The 14,879-nt window shown below is 42.1% G+C and overlaps 1 protein-coding gene across 1 annotated transcript in view; it reads left to right on the top strand.

Moving 5' to 3' along the window:
- Positions 1–2,004: 2,004 nt before the first annotated feature.
- LOC147900067 (EKC/KEOPS complex subunit tprkb-like protein) overlaps positions 2,005–14,879 on the top strand; it is a 63,388-nt gene continuing 50,513 nt past the window's right edge. Inside the window, exons 1-5 of the mRNA XM_087377394.1 lie at positions 2,005–2,135; positions 2,167–2,293; positions 2,401–2,467; positions 9,180–9,302; positions 9,482–9,565. Of these exons, the coding sequence (XP_087233520.1) occupies positions 2,217–2,293; positions 2,401–2,467; positions 9,180–9,302; positions 9,482–9,565 (351 nt within the window). The 5' untranslated portion in view covers positions 2,005–2,135; positions 2,167–2,216. The remainder of the gene's footprint in view (positions 2,136–2,166; positions 2,294–2,400; positions 2,468–9,179; positions 9,303–9,481; positions 9,566–14,879) is intronic.

Raw genomic sequence — 14,879 nt, 5'->3', positions numbered from 1 at the left:
ATGAACGACCGCATCCAAAACTAGGAGTAAGTGTTCTTTCTTCATAAGTTATTTCTGATATTCTTGAAAGACACTCTGCTGACTCACCATTCGATCTTATGAAAATTGCACATGAGGACAACTACTTGTCATTATTAGAACAAATCAACATGCTACCTACAACTCATCAATTCAAAAAAAAAACATCACATGAAGTCGGGACAATTGTACTTCGTGATTCAACAAGAATTATTGAGGGTCAGCTCATAACATCTATGGAAGGTCTGTCACAATGTGACGAATTAACACTAGAGTATGCATTATTCCCATTCCTCTATCCTTTTGGATATGGTGCTCATGACGGCAAGATGTTCTTCAACGTCTATTTAAAAATGAGAATATCAACATTGTTCTCCGTGTTCACTCTTTACAAACCATACTTGTTATTGATGTACCAAATACGTCAATCTATTTTAATAGCAAACTCTACTCAAACTACAGTATTACAAAGAGATATTGACGAACAAAGACGACAAGATCCAAGAATATCAGTTGCTTTGACTATCCGTTGATGTTCTCACGTAACAAAAATTGTGAATCATCCTCTGCTCCAAAAACACTCAGAGGTATAGCAAATGTATCACGATTTATAGGAAATGGATCACCATTTGTATCTGGGCTCCTCATTGGCACTGATTTAAAGAAGCATCTCACAACCAAAGCATCTGCAATAGGTTGCACAAATAGGATTCCTTCACCGAGTGATATACACAACAGAATAGTGAGAAAGCCCAAGAAGGCCATGAACTCAAATAGAGGACTGCTTGCCATAAACTGAATGGAGAAGTCCATGATTACGACATAAACAGGCAGCAGGATGCCCAAAGCCAGACCAAACCATAGATTCATGTTTGTAATCTCTTATTGATAACGATAGCCACCATTTTCGAACCCTGGCATAGGAGACAAACATTGTAGAAGCAGCTGAATAGATGTAGCACAAGGGTACTGAAGCAACACATTGCATGATGTTGTCCGGGGAGGAAAGTTTGGCGCTCATGTGGACAAAGAAAATCTTCACAACGAAAATAGGGAGATAGGAAAGGAGGGCGAGGGCCATAGCCTTCTCGTTCCATTGTCGTCCAAAGTAATTTTCATCCCAGACCCCTTCACCCAGACCCCAGAGAAATTATTTAGCATCAAGATTTGTTTTAGCCTCAAGATTTGTAGTTTTCATTAGTTCTTCCACTGTGTAACCCCTAAAGATGCTAGCATTTACAGAATGAATAGAAGCGAAGAGATCATTGGTACCCACCAGATGATTTGCGACTTTGTGTCCTGTAAAAGATTGGTGATGGCGCCTGTGCTGCAGCGATGATTATGCGGTGGTCATTTTGCATCTCCTAGTTAATTCGAGCACTCTTTCAAAGCAACCACTCTTTCGAAACTTTGGTCAAATGTCGTAGAACTTCAGATGTGTGGAAGAACCATCGATACTCAAAGTTAATTAGGAAGATCTCGAAAATCAGAAGTAGATGAGGAAAAGCACGAAACTTTGCTCAAAGGTCCTCAGAGGTCCTAGAACTTCAGATTTGTGGAATAACCATCGATACTCTTCTTGAAAAACTTGATTAGGAAGATCTTGAAAAGCAGAAGCAGATGAGGAAAAGCAGGTCTTCACATGTGTGGAATAACCATTGATACTCTTCTTGAAAAACTTGATTAGGAAGATCTTGAAAAGCAAAAGTAGATGAGGAAAAGTAGGTCCCGATGATCACGACGAGGAAAAGAAGGAAGAAAAGTTACGTTGAAGACACCGTTTGGAAAATTTTCTTGTGCTTTAGAAAACAAAGAGAAAATTTTAAAAATAAATGTAAAATAATAACAAGTGGCTTCATGAGAGGCCAGATTTCCCTTTTATGCCACAATGCTACCTGCCTAAAGAGAGCCTCCATCTCTAGAGAGAAATATCCAACAAAAGACTAAAGCATTCACGATATATCACAAGAGGACAAAAACTTGACCCTTACAACACATTTGGAGCACATTAGAAAGCCTTAAACAAGCACTAAACCAAAACTTAAACTGACCAAATGAACTAATCTGCAGGGCCAAATTGTAGCTTGAATTTTCAAAACCAAACATAAGAACACATACCTATGATAAGATTAACCAATTCAAAAGCGTAGTCTTGGCCAAAACAAAGTAGTTGATTTGAATTGAAAGTTGGGGAAGACATGGTGACCTTCCAACTCGATACACACCCGGGGCAAACTCTCGACTGCATTCTCTTCTGCAATGTCCAAAACAGCAGGTTGAGCTCGAGCTGTGCATTTCAAATGCCTGACAATGTTTTCTTTCACTTTCGCACAGTTAGCTTCTTTTGGGTCTCATGTTTGTTTGCTTGCTTGCTTGCTATAGGGAACTATTGCAATTGGTGCAGACCGGGACATTGGAGCCTGAATTGGCCTTCTTCAATGCTTCTTTGGTAGGTTTCACCGTCTGTTTTCGTCTCTTCAATTTGAAGGTGATGCAGAGAGTTCATAATCCATAGTTTCTTGACAGGGTGTTGTGTTGAATGCTTTCTCGAAGTCTACAAAACCATAGTGTAATGCCTTCTTCTCACTTGCCCCTTCTATTGCAACGCGTATAGGTGAAGAAGGGGTTTAGTATTGAGTCCTTAAGTCTGAAACCAGACAATTGGTCCTTATTCTAGTTTTTGCTGCGCATTTACTGATTTTTTGCTCTGGAGTCTGTATACTTGTGAATGGTCTCTCGCTTTTTGTCTAAAACTGCCCGATTACATCAACATCTCCCCCTCGAAATCTATAGTTGTATCTTTAAGTCAGCACATGTCCTAGGCTCCATCCACTGAAACACCTCCAAAAGGTTAGTCACAACTAACGTTTAGGTTCTAGGACTGCCTCTCTCTATCTCCGAGCATAATTGCAAGACCATCAAAGGTTAGTACATAAACATTGGGGCACATCTGTCTAGAGGTCAGGTGACCTTCGACCATAGTATCCCCCATGCTCCCCCATGCTCCCCCATGCTCTCCTTGTACGGGGGTTACACATGGGGAGGTGACTCTTCCAACACACCTTTTCACCAACTCAGCTTGGCCCGATCCCAACTCGTCGATGAAGATGATCCATCAGTTCCCATGTCAGAGCCCTCTGGACCATTGCGGTGTCGATGTCGCCTCGTGTTTTTTCAACTAGTGGCTCCTACTCCTCCAGGTACGGTCCCCAAACTACCTTGGTACATGGGTCCATCCTTGGTAGCACTAAATAGCACTACCTCCTTCAGTCACGTTCTTGCTTCAAACTTGAGCAATCCGAATGCCACCATCTTCTAGCTCTCCCCCTCGTAATGAGTGAACAGCCTGGAGTGTCCTAGGCACCATACTCTCAGGGTTTGTTTCAACCATAGTTACCAGGGAACGGCGTCCCAGGTAGCAGGCCGGAACTGGAATGGTCCTGGAACGTCATTTCTTTTGGGGGGGCTCTTCAAAAGTTTCAAATGGTATTTTAGAGCTTGTACATAAAGTTTAAAGCTGTAAAATGTTAGTTTCTTTCATTTTCTAATATAGTTTTAAGCCATGTGATGACGGGTCATGTATGACGTGGCGTTTCGGTTCTTGTTCCCCTGTTCCCCCTACCCGGAACGTTCTCGTTTCGATACCCGAATTTCTGGATCATTATCGTTTCCTGGTAACTATGGTTTCAACCTGTCCTCCCTCTGGCAAGATTCACAACAAAACAGCCAACTTGTCTTTTGGCATCAATGCCTTGTCGTCATCTTTATTATAGAGCTTCTCTCGAGCCTCCTTATGTAACAATAAGGGACCCAGTTCCTCAAAAGTTAGATGTCTGTTTCTCTCTCCTGCTGTCACAGTGGTAACGAAGCCCTTGAAACTCTATGGTAGCATTCCAAGTACCAGCAAGGCCATCTGGCTTGAGTCCACCTTTTGACCAACTGAGGCAATTTAATCTCTCACCACCTTCACCTTGTCATGGACCGTACCTCCTTCATCCATGCTCATATTGAACAACTGATGATGCAGGGCTAACATCCAGGACATATTGTCCATCTTGTTTAAGCCCTTCATAGTAGCCCATGCCTCGATCGACGTGTCCACCATCTGGATGTGAGGAATCACCACATCTGGCCTCGTCCCTATGATCAATGCAAGGGCTTGGGCATCTTTGTCCTCCCACGCTTCGAGTTCATCTGGATCTACAACAAAGATAACCTTACCTGATACATCCTTGATGTCTGTTGCCGCAGGCATTAGATCCACTCCTGTCGTAATTTTCCACAACTTCTTGGCCATCAGATGGCTCCAGATCTTTACCTTCCAAATAGGACAATTTGTCCCGTCTAGCTTTCGAGTCTCTCTGAAATTTGGAATTGTCGAAGAGGGTGTGGTTGTTGTATTAATAGTGACCATAAGTGCGGTAGCACCTCCACTGGTCCCACAGCCTCCACTGGGATTCTTTGAACCTCCTACCTTGGAACCTCCACTACCAGTGTTACGTCCATGACTAGACGTAACTCAGGCATAGGGTTCGCTAAACCCTAGGCCTAGCTGGCAAGGATCTGGGGTCAGCGTAGGGTCTAATTAGGCAATAGGGATAACCTAGGGATAGATTGAAGCTAGCAATTTTGAGGTCTAGATCACTAGGAGTGAGCTACCTACCAGTGGAGTGCTAGCCACGTCATTGTAAGCCTAATTGGGCTGAGGCTTGAGCATAATGCTTGCTTTAGAATAGCCTATCCCAGAATATGGCTAAAGCCTTAAAATAGGATACCTAGCCTATAAGTATAGGCTAGGGGCTCAGTTGTGGGGTCTCGAAGATGCGTTCGTCAGTGACCAAGACATGTTGGCCAGAGGACAGCAGCTAGGGTGAAGGGCTTGTGGTGGTATGGGATGCAAGTCTGGATCGTGAGGTTGGCTGGCTCTCGTATCTAGGTGGTTTTAGACCTCTACCTCGGGGGTGGCTCGGATGAGCCTACGGCTGGGAGTTTGAGTTGCTAGCGCCAACCCCTATGGGTTGTGTCTATGGCGGATGCTTGACCCAGATGGTTTGCTTGCGGGCTTGGCCCGTGTTCTGTTAAGGCTGTTGGTTATGGAGCTGATGTGGATACCCCACGAGGCTAGGCTTGACCAGACCTAGTTGGAGGGTTGTTACAATTGGTATCAGAGCCACTCCTTAACCGGTTGAAGCTACCTTGCACTCTGCTCCAATTAACCCGGAGTAGAGAATGGTCTTGAGCAAGGGTTTAGGGACATCTTACCCCCATTAGGGGGGTCTCTAGGCCGTGGTGCACTAGAGATGGATCTCGTCATCTCTTCATATGAGATTTTGAGAGAAGATCTGGCATATGGATCCTGAGAGTTAATTGCTATGTTCTGGATAGGACCTTGGCGCCTTTCCTCCATGCCTCGGATTTGAAGGGCTTGACATAAATGAGCACCCTTAGTAGGAGATAAATCCCTCAATATGACTAATTTATGCCAAACCTTGATAGATGTTTTTAGCCTTGGCAACATCCTCCCTAAGATGCTGCATGTAGTTCTTCCCATATTCATGAATTACATGCTGCATACGAGTGATAAATGCAGTCGATGCATATTCAACATTTATCAGAATTTGTGCCCAAAGAGGTACAATAGCATTATAGACCATGTCCTTGCATGCCTCATGCTGCAAATAACTGTCCAAAGTGGAGAATGATCCGAGTGCGGATATGTATAGTTCACCCGCAAGTGGCAAGTAAGTGCATCATATTAGTGCACATTAACCATATACCAATGATCCAAGCATGCCCGATAGGCATCAAGGTCCATGTTTCTTTCCATAGGCCTACAAGACTCAGCTGAAGTACTAGTTGATTCCAATGCTCACGCTCAGAAACCAGCATATGCGTATGACCAGATGTATTATCCCCTTGTTGTGGAGCATTATTAGAAGCCCCACAAATAAAAGCATATGATGTCTCCAAGGGTACTGCCGCATGGGCTGCCATATTGATGCTCTATGATGCTGCAGAGCATCTTCTGAGGCAAATTCAAGTATCTCCCCTTGTACAAGACATTGATGAGTGTCATGATTAAGAAATGGAAGAGAGAAACCCACGCTAGAAAGGTCAAAAAAGCTATCCATGCAAGAAAAAGAGCAAGCATAAACAATGGTAAGAGTACTTGCACAATCATATAGTCATGCATGGTCCACACCTCACCGAACTCCTTCTCATCGATGGGTCTAGAAATATCGTAGACCCATTTGTTGGTCCACAATTGTTCCAACTCCTCTACAAGTGGAGTGAGGTACGGATGTATATTCTTCACCTAATAGTTGCTTAATGTGATGAGTGCCAAGATTCCTTCTTTATGGTGGGATGTATAGTATACCATAACCATTGGTCATGCTGAATAAGAGGTGTTTTAGTGGTGGTGACCAAAGGGATTTACACCATTATTGTCAACCAATAACCAAAGATGGTAATATCATGACTCCTCTTTAAACTTGGTCCATTGGCTTTCCACATTCCTGATAGACTTCCCATCCATGGGAATCAACTGCCTATGGTTATCTTCCCCTTAGAGTTTGACCCATCTATGAGCTTTGCCAATTCTTTGAGGACTTTCTCATATAGTTGAGCATGGCTTCCTTGAGTTCTTGATGTATTTGCAGCTGATCAATCCTTTCCCAAGTTTTATTACAAGGTAGTATGTACAGGCTTTCTTGAAGTCCACAAAACTGTACTTTCCTCTTGTTCTCGACTCTCTCTGTTGTAGCTCGTATTTTGACTAGATGGCTTATTGTTGAATGCTTGGGCTTGAAACCCGCTTGCGATTGTGCTCTTTTAACTGGCTCTTGTGCCCATTTGCTGATTTTCTACACAAGTATAATACAATATAAATTTTCCACTAAATTGTTTACCATAATCGTTGTGTAATTGCTTGCTACCCTATCGTCTCCTCCTTTATGGATCATGACAATTCTATTGAGTTGCCACTTTGTGTGAAGTGCCTCTTTCATAGAAACCAAAAACGGCCGTTTCTGGCCTAGAAACGGAAACGTTGAAACGGAGAAACGCCGTTTCTTAATCAATGTGTGTGTGTGTGTGGCCCTCTTTTGATAAAACTATTTTTGCCTTCTTTTGATTTAAACATTTATTGCCGATTCGTCGTCTCATGTTGTCGTTTCCGTCGCCTCCCGTGCTGCTGATCTCCATCCTGTTGCTTTCCAGCCTCTCCATCTTTGATTCCTGGGCCTTGGCACCCGCAGCCTGCTCTCCTCTCCATCCCTCCATCCTGCATGCTGGTAGTTGCTCTCCATCCTGAGCCTGCTCTCAGCTGTCCATCCCTCCACTACCTCTCCTCTCTTACCTCTCCATCCTCCTCCTACCTCTCATCCTGCTCTGACTCCTGCTCCATCCTCCTTCTACCTCTCCATCCTCCCTCTCACCTCTCCATCCTCCCTCTCAAACTGCAGATTGTTGTAACTTCAAACTTATTAGAAGTTAGAAGTTAGAACTTCGTTCATGACACATGTTGATTGTTGAAGCATAATTCATGGATAATACATGATACTAGATAGATCAATCATCATAGGAATTTATAATCATAGAAGCATGCATGATGCTTCAAGTATAGATAATTGTATTATGTATAATTTGCACTCTATTGATAATTGTATTATGTATTAAAAATAATTTTTTATACATAAATTGTACCATATTGCCGTTTCTTGTGTTTCCATTTCGGTGGGGGCCGGAAACTTCGTTTCCTCGGCCCGTTTCTTCTGTTTCCATTTCGGCTGGCAACTATGGCCTCTTCCAAATATTTATTTATTAGCATGGTATATATTATTTTGTTTTGTCTTGTTTCCATTTCAGTATCTTTGCTCTTAGGCGTTGCAAGTTTGGGGGTTTCCCATTTGCTGATTTCTTCAGCTGTCGTAATCATAATGCTCAAAGCAGCATTGTAGGGGAACAAGAGTGTCTAGCACACATCTATATAGCCAAAAAAAAAAAAGAAAATAAAAATGGAATACATGAAGTAAGCCAAGGTCATCTGAGCCGTGCGTGAGTCTGGCTGGCATCACATTGGAAGTCATGTGTTTCCAAATCATGTGTGGGGTCTGTAGTTATTGCCCTCTATTCTGCTCCATGGGGTGTAGTCATGGTTTGCATGATGCAGCATGGCGTTGTGATGTTACGAGGACAATACCTTGGATGGGGCGTTTGCTCATTGTTCTTGTGTCCATTCTCATACTAGTCTCGTGCACATGAAAAGGAGACTTGAGATCACTCGAGACCATGTGCACTGCAATGGCCACTCACTGTGTCTTCTTCTCTCATTAAAGGAGTTGGTGATCCTATGTTCTCTAGGTCCTTGGTGAGTTGTTGGTCCCATATTTACACGTCCGTGTCTCGTAATCTTTGACATGAAGATAACCACACCCTAGTACGGCTGGTTCATGTGGTGGATTTTTTGTTTGAAAAAGACAATGATATTTGCATGGGATGTCATAATATCGGGGGCACTTTTGTGTCACATAGGGCACATAGTCTCAGTCTCAGCCTTTCGCCCTATCTTGATGTGAACTTGGTGAGATGATGTCTAGAGTTGGACCAAGTTACCCATATGGTGTGTGATAGGTGGATCTGTAGGTATCTTGGCGCCTGGATAAAGCCATTCTCAGTCAAGTGGAAGAAATGGTCTCTGTAAATGGCCATGGTTTCTAAAAGCCCCAGATGCTGGTCAAAATATTGTTTTCGAAAACTGTCCACCTCATTCCAGATATCTTGTGAAAGGCTCCCCCCCACACCTACCTTATATCATATAACTGATATGACAAGCGTACCAAACAATAACTTCTTCAATTACCAGCACCAAATATCTGTTCCCCTTGCGAGGATTTATATATGTTTGGCTGGCAGTTTGAGCATCTAAAATTTGCTGCACCATTGTCGAGGACTCATTTTTCTAGTGTTAGGCTTGCGAGCTTGTTATGCATGCTCATTCCTCAAGGTTTTACACTTCAAAAAAGTATTCCTTTATTTTCAGCTCGTGAATTTTCAATGTAAGGTATAGTAAGTATAAAGCTTTGATTAAGCATTGGATTCATGAATACTGTTTTTATTTCTCATTGCGATCTCTCTCTCTCTCTCTCTCTGGACTACAGGTACTGGACATTTTTCCAATGCTAGTGGCAGCACATAAAACATTACTAGCTCTCAATCGATCCAGTTTGGTTACTCGGACTCTTCATTCAGAGCTCATTTATAATTTTTCAGGCTCAAAGCACGTATCCTTATTTGCATCTTTAATCTTGGTATATCATTCCAATCAAATAAAAGGCCAATTTTATGAAGCTCCTATATCACTTGATAAAAGCATTTTGAATTATAAACTTCAAGGGGATTCATAGACATGGTGGTTGTGATTAATTATATTCTATTGTGTCTTTGACATCATCGATGGTAGATTACAGAGTCACTACGAAGAGGTGGCATTACTGAAAGTTCAAGCTATGTTTTGGTTGCTCGATTTAATGCAACTCAGGAAGAGGTATCTATTCCATTCATAAACCTTTTTTTTGCATGGGAGAATGGACCATGTAAGCTTAGAAGCTATTGATATGGAATATGTTCCCTTGAAAAAAAAGTAATGCTTAAGCTCTAGCTTTGGAATTTTAAAGCTAGTTTATATCTTTAGGGTACTAGTAGTAACTTGGTTTAATAATAGAATTACTGTGCAAGAAAATTACAGACAATGAAGCAATACCTCTTTGTGTTTGATAGCCATGGTTATTATTGAAAGCACGTGAAGGAGATGATTGCCTGTATCTGCTAAATCAAAAATTTGAATCTTAAATTGGGAAATAGTATTTTCTCTTTTAACCAACTCTAGTAGTATTCTTCACCATAATTTAGGTGGGGATTAGTTTTGGCCTTCATTATGACTTTGTGTTCTTTTTTAAAATAGCTTTTCCTTGAAATCTTAACATTATGATGATAGGTTTTCCCTCCATCTATACAGCTATGACAATCTACAAAGTTATGACAATAACTCATAGCGAGTTTTGAAAGGGATGCTCATGTGTGGGTGCAGGAATATGTGAGCATGTACCTTATTCAAAACCCATGGTTGGGCATTGATGATGTTGTTGGGGAAGTCACAGTACCAATGCCTTGCTATGTATGATGGAGCTGATAGTTTTTAGCTTGTGGGACTCTAATAAGGCAAGACTTAGGTCAAGATTGGGGTTAGGCTTTTTAGGCTAGGGGCACTATGGGTTAGAGGGATATTATTGGGAGAGCAGTGTACAGGCACTTACCCCAATGCTGATTCTGTGTTTTGACACAGCCCCTACTCAACTCCCTACTATTACATTGAATCTGTGATGCCTTGTCCCACTACTTACCCTCCGCTTTCTCACTCTTCATTACTTCCTCCTACTAGTTTATGTTCTCTATACTGTCCTCAGGTCATCTAGTGCGTACGTTTAGTCTTCACCTTACACAAGTCTTTTGAGTTTCTCTTTACATTCATTTTCACTTTTACAAGCAAGAGAAATTTAGACATTTTGCATCTCGAATACAAAAAGCAATTAGGTGATCCATTACTAAAAAGACTACCAAAAGAAGCAATGAAGGTGACATTACAAAGAAGCTAAGAAAGAAAATGAAGAATATGCTTATAATAACGGCTAAGAATGTCATAGGCGAGCACCACCATTGCAAGCCCTTAGGCAATGGCAACCACCATGGGTCTTCTACAAAAACCCTTACTTCATGTATTTAAGCACATAGCATAACATTTTCAAGTGACACGTGTCATGTGCAATGTGAAACGTGACACTAGTGACATGTGGGGCAATGGCATGTGCTGCCACACCGGCAAAGATAATATGTGACATGAGCTGCCACATCAAGAAAAATAACACGTGTCATGGAGTGCCACATTAGCAAGAATACATGGGACAACCGCCCCATCAGCTTGGGATGACATGTGGAATAAGCTGCTCCGTCAGCCCTGAATATTCCATGGCATGTGTTGGATAATTCGGAGCCTTGTGTGTGTGTGACTCTGTATAGGTAGAGTGGTAAGTAGTGATGAGTGTGAGTGAGCTAAGCTATGATGTCACAGGAGTTGGTGTGATTGAGGAGAGATTCATGGAGTGATTTGTGGATCTAAGATACCTTTCAAAGGGTCTATAAATGTAATCTCTTGGATAGTGAAAACGGTTGGAGTTTTATGGTCTCACTCCCTTTTGATTTCGGATTAGTTGGGTAATTTGGGAGTCTCATGTGTCGTGTGTGTGAATATGTGTATAGATAGAGTGGTAAGTAGTGATGTGTGTGAGCGAGCTAAGCCATGAGGTCATAGGAGTTGGCGAGATTAAGGAGAGATTCATGGGGTGATTTGTGGATCTAAGATACCTTTCAAAGGGTCTATATGAAATACCTCTCGCTCTTTGAAGACAGCAATTCCGCTTTGATTCACTACGAAACCTCCTTCGAAAAAGACAGCAAGCACACTTCCTTTTGCTCTCCCTCTCTGTGTCTCTCAACAAAGACACTAGGGCCCAGGACAACATGTCGGGCTGGACCCCCCCGAAGGTATTTTATTGCTTCAAGAGAATCTGTTACAAAAGTTCAGCGTAGAGCTGTCTGATACACCCTCTAATCCAAAACGTGAATCCTTCATTACAAGAGCTTCAAGCTCATTTCAAATTGGCAACATGCCACTTGTCTAAAATTTAGACTAAGTCCTATTACATGCCACTAAGGGCCACTCTGGAGTCTTCAAAGCACTTGGTCACACGAATTGCCTCCTAGATGCTTATTAGGCTCTCGTAACGCTTAGGAAAATCAACTCTTCCTAGTACCTGCAACAATTAATTAAAGCGCACCACCATGGCATTATTAATTGTTAGCGCTTTGCATGCAAATAGCACACTGTGGACTAATTCTAGTCACGGTGGGCGTCCCCACTGAATACATGTACACACCTAAACAAATATAAAAATATATATTTATTCTCTGGTTGACCGGAGTCAACACTCTTGATTATAATTAAGGAGCTTTGACCAAGGGTCGAGGCGCCTTAATTATAGCCAAGTCTCTCCAACCGAAGTTGGCACATCTTGGTTAACCGGGGTTAACCCTCTTGGTAATAAACCAAGTCTCCCCGACCGAAGTCAGGTTTACTTGACTAGAGTCAAGTATCTTTGACCGTAGTCAATCCTTTGACCATTAAAAGAACTCTTTGACCATAATTAACACATATAAAACTCTTTAATTATGATCAAATTAATGGTCAACTATACTTTGACTTAGGATATTTGCATTGTGGTGACATCCCCTCGGCTTTTATTCAGTTGACCTCAACTAAAAAGCTTCCTTGTAAACATCCAAAAGCTGTGGATGGTCGGATAACATGTCTTTGTCCATCCACTTGGCATCTAATGCCGTATAATTCTTGAATTTTACAAGATACCGGTAAAACTCCTTACCCTGAGGGCCTTTGCGTACAGTATGGTACACAATCTGCTTTGGCTGAAGGACCTCCTCCAGCTCATCCACTTCTGGTGGATCCTCTGATACTGGTTCTGTAGGCTCTGGTCCCTGGAATTTCTTTAGAAGACTCACGTGGAATGCATTGTGAATCCTCCAATGCTCTGGCAATGCTAACCTGTATGCAACCTCATTTATTCTTTCCATAACCCTGAAAGGGCCATAGTATCTGGGAGATAACTTTGCATACACTTTCTGTTTGCCTTTAAACTTGCAGAGCCTAGCTTTTTCAAACTTCAAAAGTACCCAATCCCCTTCCTTGAGATCTAACTGTCTCCTATGCTTATCTGCAGCTCTTTTATGTTTCTCTTGAGACCTTTCAATTGCTGTCCGGAGTTGGCTGTAAGCTGTCTGGAGGTCTCTCACAAACTGATCAGCTGCAAATAATTCATCTTTGGTCCTCAATATAGGTGGCAAAATCACCTTCCCATATATGACCTCAAAAGGGGCTTTCCCTGTAGAGCTATGTACTATATTATTGTAAGCAAACTCTACCAACGGTAGGTACTTTTCCCAGTCTGAACTTTGGTCACCCACGTAGCATTTCAGCATATCCAAAACTGTAGAATTTGCTACTTCACTTTGACCATCTGTCTAGGGATGGAAAGAAGAAGAAAAATTCAGATTCGTCCCCATGTTATCAAATAAAGCTCTCCGGAATAGATTGGTCATTTTGGGATCTCGATCACTAACAATGGACTTAGGCATACCATGATGCTTAAAAATCTGTACCATGAAAAGCTTAGCCATATGATCTGCCTTTATGGTTTTGCGAACCGGAATGAAATGAGCTTGCTTGCTGAATCTATCAATGATAGTCCAAATCCCATCATTCCCTGACTTTGATCTTGGCAAATAAAAAATAAGGTCCATTGTAATACTTTCCCATGGTGCCTGAGGCACGGGAAGAGGCATAAGTAGGCCGACACGTAAGGCATTCAATAACAAACTGATGTATATCTTTCCGCATCCTTGGCCAAAAGAAATACCTCTCTAGTGCTAGAGTTGTTGCTGTAATTCCTCTATGTCCAGCATAGGGAGGTGCATGGCATTCCTCCAAAATCCTTTTCCTCATCTCCTGGGTGATGCATAGGCAATCATCTTTCATTAGATACCCATCTTTCAGGGAATAGTGACTGGTGGATTGCCCCTCTTGCATTTGCTGTAAAATTTCACCAAAATCTGCATCACGAGCATATTGCTCCCTCATGCCTTCCAGGTCCTGATGATAAGCAATAGTCACATTATTGACCTGGGGTTTTCGGGACAAGGCATCTGCCACTCTGTTCCGAATTCCTGGGGTATGGACAATCTGAAAATGATACATTGACAGCATGTTTGCCCATTTCATATGCTTCTCGGAAAGCTTGGTCTGAGTCAAAAAGTATCTCAGACTTTGGTGATCTGTCTTAACAGTAAAATCTGCACCCAAAAGATAGTGCTTCCATGTATGGATGGCATGAATTACAGCTAATAACTCTTTCTCATAGATTCCTAGATATCTCTCTGCATCCCGAAGTCTCCTGCTTTCATAGGCCACTACATGACCATTCTGATGCAATGCAGCCCCAACACATTCTCCACAAGCATCGCAATCAACATCAAAAGATTGATAAAGATCCGGGACTACAAGAATAGGCTCTGTAGTCAACTTCTCCTTGAGTGTATTGAATGCTTTCTTCTGTGATATTCCCCATGTGAAGGCTGCATTTTTCTTAGTAAGGTCATGTAATGGAGTTGCGATATCAGCAAAATGCCTGATAAACCTCATGTAGTAAGAACACAGGCCTAGGAAACTTCGAACTTCATGCACAGTTTTCAGCTCTGGCCATTCTTGAATGGCACGGATCTTTGCGGGATCCATTTGTATCCTATTCTTGGATATTATATGCCCCAGATAATGGATTTCTTCCAAGAAAAATTTACTTTTCTTGCTGTTTGCATAGAGCTGATGATTTCTCAGCTCTTGAAACACTATAGCAAGATGTTCCCTGTGCTCTTCCTCTGTCTTTGAAAAGACTAGGATATCATCAAAGAAAGTACCCGTGAAATGCGTGTGCTTTCGGAAGATGCGATCCATCATTCTATTGAATGTGGTTGGAGCATTTGTTAACCCAAAAGGCATCACTGAGTATTCATACAACCCGAATGTAGTGCGGAATGCTGTCTTGTGCACGTCCTGAGGCTGTATCCTCACTTGGTGATAGCCACTCTTTAAGTCTATCCTGCTGAAAACTGAAGCTCCTTTTAACTGAGCCAACACATCATCAATGCGCGGAGTAGGGAATCTATTCTTGATGGTC

Source organism: Dipteris shenzhenensis, chromosome 7, assembly GCF_047967505.1.
Source record: "Dipteris shenzhenensis isolate YYH24624 ecotype China chromosome 7, Dip_SZ_1.0, whole genome shotgun sequence".
In the NCBI taxonomy this organism is placed as follows: Eukaryota; Viridiplantae; Streptophyta; class Polypodiopsida; order Gleicheniales; family Dipteridaceae; genus Dipteris; species Dipteris shenzhenensis.
The sequence above is the reverse complement of the archived record's forward strand: the minus strand, read 5'-3'. Positions and strand labels throughout refer to the sequence as shown.